Below are 10,207 nucleotides of genomic sequence, written 5' to 3' on the forward strand. Positions count from 1 at the left end.
TTTCATTTCAAAGACAACCCGGTAGTTGTATTTGCGGGATCCTCCCCAATTCCTACTTGTCCGCATCAGCGTCTTCAGGTGAGCAGTGGGGAGGGCAGCGGGACCCCTGGCTGCCAGCACGGACCCCAGCCCGGGGCCTTATTTCTGTGAGGGGTTGGAAAACACCAGGAAAAGCAAAATCCTTTGGATTTCCCAAAAAGGAAAGAAGAAAGTGGGCGTCCAGGCGCAAGCACGGGCTCGCTGTGGGCACGGTGGGCTGTGGGCTGTGCTTCTCCTCACCTCCTGCCTCTCGTGTGCAGAATTGGGCTGCGATGACTCGTTTAGCTGGTGCCTGATCAACTTTCTTCCTGCCTTAAAAGAGTTCTTCGCTGCTGTCATGCAAAAAGGACCCTGCACGCTGTTATTCACTCATCCAAACCCCGGCACCACCCGAGCGGCGCTGTGCTCCAGGATGGGGGACAGCGCAAAAAAAGCCCACGCAGGTTTTGCCACCGCCGCCTAGCCAGGATGGCACGGGATGCTCTCCCACGCACGTCCACAGTTGCTTTCTCACTGCACGCTGCATTCAGGCATCGGCACACCTTTGGGTCCAGTTCCTGCCGTTAGCTCACCTCTTAAAAAACATAAAATAAGACCAAACAAGAGCTGACCTTCGGGGAGGAGGCTCACCCCTGCGAGCCCACGGGTGCACCCTGCCTTTTCTCCTGCCGGAGCCACTGACGACTTGCACAACTCAGATCCGCTCTAGCCTGAGTCAGAGCCAAGAACAAGACCTCAGCAGCCACAGAGAAACCCTTAATTACGCTCATCGGGGAGCAGATAAGGCATGCACAGCCTGGAGGAGCACATCCTCCGGTGCGGCCGGCATCCCGCCTCTCCAAAGCTGGTTTTCACCCAGCCCTGGGAGCGGGGCACTCGATACCTCGCAGAAACGGACTTTTCACATCGAGGGACGGCCTGAGAGGCTGTGGGTGCTTCGGGTCAGCTCCAGCCGGGAGGAAGCGCGGTGCAAGGTGCGGAGGAGGCTGCCTGCAGCCCGGCCCTCAGCCATCCGGGAACCGCGCAGCCGAGCAGCTGGATAATCCCAGGGGTTGGTCGAACCGGTAATGTCATGCTGGAAACAACAGTTGCTCAGCTCTGCAAGGAACGCAGCCCGAACGGAGGAGCGAACAGCTGTAAAAGCAGTGGGACTGATTGCTCGCAGCCCTCGCAGCTCAGGGAAGAGCTTTGGCACCGAGCGCGAACGCGAATATTCCCTTCCCCAGTGTCTGCTGCAGCTCAGACAACAGATGGGATTGCTCAAACACCGCTAAACCAGCCCAGCCCTTTTCCCCCGGCTATTGCCACGCTGCCTTTGTAGATCATCGCTGCAAACACGCCGGAGCCACGACCCCCATTTCGGGGGTGACACCATGGAGCAGTTGCTCCCTCCATCCCAGCGCTCCCCCGAGGGCACCGTCGCTGTAATGACTGGGCTGGGGGATGCGGGACAGAAGCGCGGAAGGCATTTCCATGCACGGGATTATCCAGAGACAAGGGCTGCCAGTGCCCCGGCTTCTGGCGGGAAGACGCTCGGCGCTCATCTCAAAACTAGGGACATTAAACCAGAAATAACGGCTTCGGCCAGAGCAGATTTGCCGAGCTCTGTCTGCAGCCCGGCCCCGGCAAAGGGATCGCCCGCTACAGGAACAAGAAGTCTGGGAATATGACTGCTCGGCGGCTGCAGGTGTGACTCTAATAGGATTGAAATTGAGATGAAAAGTGAATGATCAAGAAGAAAAATGACAGCAGTGTCTACCAGCACACTGAAAGGCAGAGCACACGCCGAGGATGTGCAGGATGAGGCCTTATCAGTCTCTCCAAAATCCCCTACACCACCTTTCTGTCCGCCTCAGGGGATGCGCATGCACACCTCCCGGCTGGCAGCCTGGGAAAACTGCTTTCCAGCAAATCCTTTTTCACAGAAACAAATAAGCACCTGAGGATCCCCTTTAATTCTTGTTCTACCACGTATTAAAATGGCTGGGTTTAAGCCCTTTTCAAAGTAAAAAGCAATCAGGGAGGAGAGCAGAATTAAGCTCTGCTTGAGCGCCTGTGCAGCACGGACCTCTGCAAAACGAAATTCCCCTCTGGGCTCCGAGAGGAGTGCTCAGAGCCGGAGGAGCAGCCGAGAGGGGACCGGGGAGAGCCGTGGAGCGATTCTGGTCCCGACCGGGCATCGTTAGCGTTACCGCTCAAGCGCTCTCACCTGAGGGTTTTACTGGGGATCCCGCAGCCAGACCCGCACTCTGAAATACACGATACCCACGTTTAAGAGAAGAAGCGGCAGCGGCCTCGGGGCACCCATTGCTTGCCCAGCCGCCGCCAGCCATGCCATCTCCCGGACAGATTTATGAGGGCCCTTTGTGAGCCGACCAGATGTCGGCCCTCCGCAGCACCCAGCCGGCTCATAAACCAACGACATCCAGATAAAACTTGGGGGGCCGCACTCGGCAGGGACAGGCGCTCTGCTGGGGACCCCTCATCCCCACAGAGCAGAACCCGAAGCACCCACCTTCCCCCTGCCCGTGCCGGGATGCAGCGGGACCCGCAGGGCTGCCCAGCTCCGGGTGTCCCGGCACTGCCGGCCACCCCGGGATGCCCCCAGCCCTCTCCGCCAAGCCAAGGGCAGAGCCACCCCCCTGCCCTTCGGCATTGTGCCGCGCTAATCCCTGGCTTTCACACATTTGCCATGCCAGAATTACAGCCCCCGCCCCAAACTAAGCCTATATTAATGAGGTAGCACTAGATCTTAATCAAAAAGTCGCCTGCCTTGCGAGGCTGCCTTGCGCTGGTTTCATTGAAGGTAATTTGATCTTGCTAGGACGACATTCCTAAAATAGTTGAGGGAATTCAAACATGAAATAAGGTTTCCAGGAAGGGATTAAAAAAAAAAAAAAATAGGTCAAGCAAGTGTGAGTGATTAAAGTAACCCAGCATCCCTTTGTACGGTCTAACTGCATCCCTGTTCAACTCTACCTTGTATCAACGTGCAATAAATTAGATGCAAGAGGTTGCCTAAAGCAGAGAGGCAGATAGAAGATTATTCCACGAAGTGACTGAATATCAGCGACCTTTCCTCCTCCGGCTTTCACCGCTGACATCAAAACACACGCGTCCCAGCTGAAAAATCAGCTTAGAGCTTGTTTGAAAGGGCTGCGAGGAGCAAGCGCTGCCCGGTGCAAAGGCGCAGGCGACAGCAGCAAGGTCAGGGTGGCAGCGCTGCCTCCGTCCCGCGGGAAAGCCCTGCGCCCATCGCCCATCTCCCTGCCTCAGTTTACCCATCCATCTCGAGCCTCGCAGGAGGGAAGCCCAGGCATCTCCGTGCCCACTCGCGTTCCCCCCGGCGCCGGCTGCAGCCGTCATGCAAAGCCCTCGCGCCATATGTCACACAAACCCATCTTTAACCGCTTATCCTTTCATCTCCCTTTGTGCTCCCGCCTCAGCACAAAAGCACCGGGAAGCCATGAGGAGTGAAAGAACATAAAAATTCCTGCAGACACAAAGGTGTGCGGCTCTCCCCAGGGCCGGGCCCAGGTCAGGGTGTGCGGAGGAGCCACCTCTGGGCAATTTTTGGGTTAGATTTGGTCAGCGAGCACCTAATGGGGAGTGGGCGAAAGCAAACCCAGGCTGGGGGCAGGGCCAGCCCCGCTCTCTGGCTAATTAGCGCAGCTGATTCACAAATGCTAATTTGCCATTTTAGGTCAAGGGTCAAAGAAATTAAAGGATGGGAGGGGAAAAAAAAAAATGGAGAAAGAGCCTGAGCAGAGGCAGCCCCTTCCCCTCCAGTTCTTTGCATAGCAGGAACATACTGGGAATGCACCGGGATTAGACTGGGCCAGAGCATCTCTGCAGGATCCAGCCCGGGACATCCCGCAAAGCCAGAAGACCAGCAGGGACAGGCAGGGCAGACCCAGGCCAACGGAGGCGAAGGCAGCACTGAGGTGCTGCCCAGCCACCAGCATCTCCGGCTGCTGCTCTCCACCCGTTGGGGTTTGAGGGCCATCACTTAATGTGCAAAGCAAAAAAAAAAAAAATCCGTATTGATTTGCCCGAGGCTCCGTGGAGCAGTGAGACCGCAGAAGTTTCTATGGAAACAAAATTAGTCGAGTAAAACTCTCACTGACGGCACGGTGAATTATTTACCAGGACAGGCCTCCGGCCATTAGGGTCTGGTAAAAAGATTTAAAGGTGATCAGTGCGTGGGGCTGCTGGCAACCCCTGCCCTGTGGGCACTGAACCACAGCCGAGGAGGAGGAAAGTCCCTGGGTTTCCACGCCATGTGTGTCATGAAACCTGTTGGGAAGGTCCTGCACCTCCATCACCACGTCTGCAGCTTCAGGTGTCCCTGGGGAGAGGCCGAGGGCGGCACGGGGGGGACGACAGGGAGATTGTGATGAGCAGACAGGAGAAAGCGGGTGTGAGAGAGGAGAGCTGCAGGCGTCCGAAGCCGGCGCCTTCCTACGGGGTTGGTTTTTTGACAAAACCTTGACCGTACCGACGAGCAGGCGTGCGAGCGCAGGGACTCTGCCAGGCTGCTCATCGGCTGGCTCCTGCCTGCCCTCCGGGAAGGTGAGCGGGCACGGACGCCCTGGCAGAGCCTCTCCGGGCAAGCCGAGGGAGCCCCGGGGCTGTCCTGCAGGTATTTTGGGTCCAAAGGTAACTCAGAAGACACCAGCCTGCCCTCCCAAGCAGGACCCCTCACTTCTCCCTCCCCCCCAGCCCCTCGCTATACGGCACGGCATGGCATAAAGCCAGTGACAAGGCTCCTGCCCGGTGCCCATGCCAGCCACCCGGCACAGCCACCCATCCGCCGGCATCCAGGATGAGCCCGCACCGAAGGCGGGAGGCGGCCGCAGCCCCGCTCAGCCCACAGTGCCTCTCAGCACCGCGCGTACCAGTCGAGATCGCTGCGAGCCAAGACTGGGGGGAAGAAAGGGACTAATTAAGTTGCAAATGGAGCAGCTCCTTTTTTTTTTGTTGTTGTTTTTTATGAGTCACTAAGCCATATGGCTGATGCAAGCTATCCCGCCAAAGCACCGAGCCCACAATTCGGGCGCTGCCATATCCTCGTTGTCCTGGGACACAGCGTCACACTGTAATTGCGCCGGTCTTTTGTCCTCCCTCGCGCCGGGTGACATTGCTCAGCAGAGGAGAACCTGCTTGAAACGCTATACCTCGCCAGGGACAGATATTTAATTAACGCCAATACGTCAGGCCCCTCCTGCAGAAGCACTCGCAGCCAGCCTCCAGAACAGGCTCCTGCATCGCCGGCACGACGGGGCTCACGGGGGAGAGAAAAGCCCTCGAAAGATGAAGTATTGAGTTTGCTCCGTTCCTTCTGCTCCATCACAGCACATCACAGTTTTAGACGGGAATTATACAGGATGCTAACCTGGATTCGAAGCCAGGCCAATGCTCAGATAAGCTCTCGGTCTCCTTTCAAGCTCAGCAGCAGAGTTTGCTCCCCTGCCAGCACAGCCCCATTTCTCGGTGACGAGGGAAACCCAGACCCCCCGAGTGACGGCTCTGCCCGCTGCCCCCTTTGCCCACCGGCCACTTGCTCTGCCCGGCCACCAAACTAGGTCACGTTCTTCTTCAAAATCCCTTGTTTCATTATTTTTAAGTTTGCATAATTAATTCACATTAATTCACCCCACCGCCATCCCATCCCGGTTGCTTTACCCCAGCCTGACTGTGGCAATTGCCAGCCAGGGACGTTCAAAGCCACAAGGATTTTATTAGCAACAATTTAGGCTCCAGGAGCCTGGGAATCTGCCCCAAAGGCTGCCCCCCATCCCCACCGCTGCCTTACAGCCCTGGCATATGCTCCCACATGAGACATTTCCATCGGCCGGGTTGCCGAGGGACATCTCCATCCACCGTTTCCCCCCCCAGCTCTGCAGAGGCGCGAAAGGGAGCACCGGCAGGGTCCTGCCTCCGAGCTGTGCCCAGGCTCCTGTCCCCCCTGCCCTCCTGTTCCCTCGCAGATGGCACCTGGAGGTGAAGGCAGAGCTGTGACCGATGGAGGAGGGTGCCGGTGCGGCCCACGGTGCCTCCCTGCGCTCCCCGGAGCTCCCCGGCTACTGCAAAGGTTGCACTCGAGTGCGTTCAACTGCTGCCTGGAAGTGCGGTGGCAAAGAAAAAAACCCACCGTTATAATTGACTCCATAACCACGGCAAATATTAAAATCTGCTTTAAGCCTGAACGTCCCTGTAACCCATCTAGCAGTGTGCCACGCTCCGTTTTCTGGAGACGATGTGCCTATTTCCCCCCCGCTGAAGCTTTGCCTTCCTTGCCAAGGACAGCAGCAAGGCTCCATCGCCGGCGTGCCTGCGTGCCCAGCTGCGTGCGCCTTCCCCGGGGAAGCGAGCGAGGGCAGGGATCGACAAGCTGTCAGGCAGAAGGAAGAAATACCACTTCCAGGAGTCAGAGCTCATTTCCCAGCAATAATGCAGACCGGGGCTGGGGGAAAGCACCACTAATGGGGACGCACATCTCACACCACTTCAGCCGCCGATAGGAAAGGCTCTAGGGGCTGCCGCTGGGAAAAATAAAAGCCATCAACAAATACTTGGTTTTAAGCAATATAGCCCTAGATTGGGCTCAGATCAGCGCGTACAGGATCTGCCCTTCCCCGCATGGATTACTGCTGTGGACGATGCCCTCTGTGTGCCAACCTCATCTCCCCAGCTCCTACCTACAGCCCTTCCAGCAGACGGGAAAGGAAAACATTATTGCTTTCTCCCAGGGAGGGGAATCACTCAGATCAGCATCCTTCCTTAACCTCCCCTCTCCCCTCCATCCTCTTCAGCCCCATCATCCCCACCCCACCCACAAACACTCCTCTGGGGACCTAAGGAAGGGCACAAGCATCGATTGCTCATAAATGCCACCTAGAAATGAAGACCTGAAGCATTTGTGCTTCCCGGAGTTATTTGTGGGTGGATTTTATCTCCTTTTCCATCTATTCTTGGTGTGCTTTGGCGAGGATGGTTCCTACCGGCAAGCCTTCCCTCTGCCAAGCTCACCCACCGTGGCTGCAGGATGCAAGACAGCCAGTTATCTCCCCAAAACAAATCCCAGAAGATACAGACAGAACTGCCAGTGATGGGGACAGACCAGAGCCCGGCCACGCACAACCATGGCAGGAGGGGACAAGTTCCCGCAAGGCAGTTAGTTTGGGTTTTAAGACACTTGTTTGTTTGTTTGTCGCTGGGCAACCGAGAGCATGGAAAAAAATATCAATGTCATATTGTCACCTATGAGTCACCGCTCAGCACGGGCTGAGATGCCCCGTTCCTCCTGCCACCGAGCACGGGGCGGCTGGGGAAGAGCCCGAGGTACCCCAAAAGTGGTTCACCCCAGCTCTTGCTGCCTGCCCGGCCCTGCCCCGTTGCCTCCCCCATCCCCACAGCTGGGGACGCCAGTGGCCCAGGGACATCAGTGGCGCAGGGACAACTTTCTGCGCCCTGGAAGGCAGCACAGGAATTTGCATTTATATCTGCATTTCCTAATTGCGCCTGCGGGTTTCCTGGGGCAGCGGCTGCCTTTGGTTTCCATGGCAGGTTTTGTGCGGACCCCGAGAACCGAGGGAGGCACAAAGGGGCCACAATGGACCTGCCACTCATCCGCATCCAAGGCAGCCCGCCGGGGGAAAAACCCAGCAGCCAACACTCGCGGGCTACTGGTGGTTTCGGCACTGCCAGAGCAGCGGTGGGGACATGCTGCTCGCAGTGATCCTCGACGGAGGAGACGAGTCTCAACCATCACCGCCCGGAGGTGGCAGCCACCACGCGCCCAGCGGAAGTGGTGCAAGAGCCGGACCCAGATGTTCCCCCTGTTCTCGCTTCCCGTTATTTTCAGCCAGCTTTCCACCCAGCTGGGGTGGGTTTCTTTCCCCTTCCAACTTCCTGATTCCATTTAGCGACTATCTTGCCGGCGAGGCTCCCTGCCCTGGCGCGTCTCGCACACCGCTGTGCCCATCCAGCTCCTGCGCTGACCCCAGGGAACCAGGAGACCAGCCAAAACTGAGGACTGAGACCTGGGAAAACCTGGTCCCCAAACGGCTGCTGCAAGCCCAGTGCCACCAAGCAGAGGCAAAGCTCTGGCCAGCATCCCTCTGCACCCTGGCCATGGAGATGCTGCCACAAGAGAGGGACCCATCACTGCCTCGCACACCCATGAGGGGCTCCGTGTTATTATTACAGGCATTTTTCTTATTTTATAGTAGGCAATTATCATCATCATCATCAGCTCACACTGCTCAAAAGCTTCCCAGCTCTGATCACGAGCCCCCCGCAATGCCGCCCGGTGAGAGCAGCCGAAGGGTTACGGCAGCAGCCCCCTCCCCGCGGGTCCCACCCCAGGATTTTACCCTCATGGCACAGAGATTGGCTGCGAATGCCCCTCCTGCTCTTTTCCCAGTGTCCCCTCCAAATGCTACCATCCACAGCACCCCCTGTTATCTTCACCCCGGCAGAGCGTGTTTGTGCAGGCAGATAAGTACCGAGCGCTCCCTATCGCCCTGGGAAGCCCTGCTCGCTCCCCACGAGCTCTTATCAGCCCAGGGTGGAGGGGGACCACAGTGCCCATGCCACCGCAACAGCAAAGCCCGGTCAGCCACATCATGGATCCGGTCAGGGGAAAAGGTTAGGTGTTGGTACGCAGGTTAGATGCTGTTTTGTTAGCCTTTTTTAAACAAAATGCTGAAAAAGTTTTCCCCAAGATCGGACGCTTTTAAGATTCAGCTGGACAGGGTGTTGGGCCATCTTGTCTAGACCATGCTTTTGCCATGAAAGGTTGGACCAGATGATCCTTGAGGTCTCTTCCACCCTGGGATTCTTTGATTCTATGAAATCAAAACTTTCCTGGGAACTTTGTGTCTGGGAAGAGGATGAGTGCCTTTTACCCATCATTGAAGGAAACGCTTTTGGCAATCAGAGGCTTCAGCACCCAGAAGGGGCTGCGGGCACCCTGGGATCAGTGTGTAAGGCTCTGCTGGCATCAGGCACATCCTCACCGCGGCAGAGACAGGCACTGCTGGGGTGGATGGACATCACGACGGGAAAGGCTACAATGACAGGGAGTGATGAGAAAGGCACAGCAAGCTGACAACGGGCTGGGTCTCCTCCGCTGTGAGGAGCACCGAAAGCTTTCCTCTAGCCTCACCGCCAGCACCGGCTGATCTCCCCTCGCAGAGACACATGGCTCCCCTGGGGTCTCGCTGCCCCAGTGCTGGGCTCCAGCTTGGCACTTCCATGGGAAAACCTTTGTGAAAATCACAAAAATCTTCGCAGCAGAGCAGATGCCACTTCAACCAGTGTTGTTAGAGACGAATGAGGAGCAGGAGGAGAGCTACAGCTTCCCCGGCCACGGGGCAGCCCCACCGGCAGAGCCCCAGTGGCAGCCTCAGGGGTCAGCCCAGGACGGCAGCTTTCCCGCACGGATATCCTTACCGCTCCGTCCCCCACATTTGTTGTTGGTGGTAGCAGCAGGAGGAGGTGTGAGGAGGAGGTGCGACTCTGCTGCTTTTTAAAAAAATAATAAAAAGGAGTGTTTCCAACCCTCCTGAGAAGGCAGACAGTGCATGAGCGCGCAGTTTTGAGTGGTGACTTCCACAGGCGAGGCAGCTCTCAAACCCTTCTCCATCGCCGTTTGCCCACAACCCATCGGTGACGATCTCAGTGCTGGCCGGGAATCCCGGGCGAGGAGCAGCCTGGCGGGATGGTGCCCTCCATCCATACAGTGAGACGTGGCTGGGCACCTGACCGGGGGTCCACAAACAACCCCAAGCCCAGGAGATGACCACTATTGCCTTGGTGACGCTGCGCTGTGACCCATGCCGGCAGAGATGTCAGGGGTGTCACTCCACAAACAGGGCGCAGAGAAAGGGGACAGCGTCCTGCAGCGGGAAGCCACTGAACCCCAACCCCTGCCCGCGCACCCCGCGCTCCGGAAGGGTTCCGCCCGGGCAGTAGCGATGCTCTGGGGGCAGAGGGGGACGTGGGTCGGTCCTGCCCCACGGCTGGGCTCTGCCGTCCCGCTCCCGGCCCCACGCGGGGACGGGGACACGGGGACGCTTCACCCCACGCCGTGGCGGTGGCCTCAGCCGCACGCACGCCTCCCCACGGGCTGTCCCCCAGCGGGACGGCCCCCCCGGGGGCC

The 10,207-nt window shown here is 57.9% G+C and overlaps 1 protein-coding gene across 1 annotated transcript in view; it reads right to left on the reverse strand.

Annotated features, from left to right (window-relative positions):
* Positions 1–4,582, reverse strand: part of CUEDC1 (CUE domain containing 1) — a 16,008-nt gene extending 11,426 nt beyond the window's left edge. Inside the window, exon 1 of the mRNA XM_009881483.1 lies at positions 4,538–4,582. Within this exon, the coding sequence (XP_009879785.1) occupies positions 4,538–4,582 (45 nt within the window). The remainder of the gene's footprint in view (positions 1–4,537) is intronic.
* Positions 4,583–10,207: the final 5,625 nt, after the last annotated feature.

This window comes from Charadrius vociferus, unplaced genomic scaffold (assembly GCF_000708025.1).
Source record: "Charadrius vociferus isolate BGI_N301 unplaced genomic scaffold, ASM70802v2 scaffold323, whole genome shotgun sequence".
Classification (NCBI taxonomy): Eukaryota; Metazoa; Chordata; class Aves; order Charadriiformes; family Charadriidae; genus Charadrius; species Charadrius vociferus.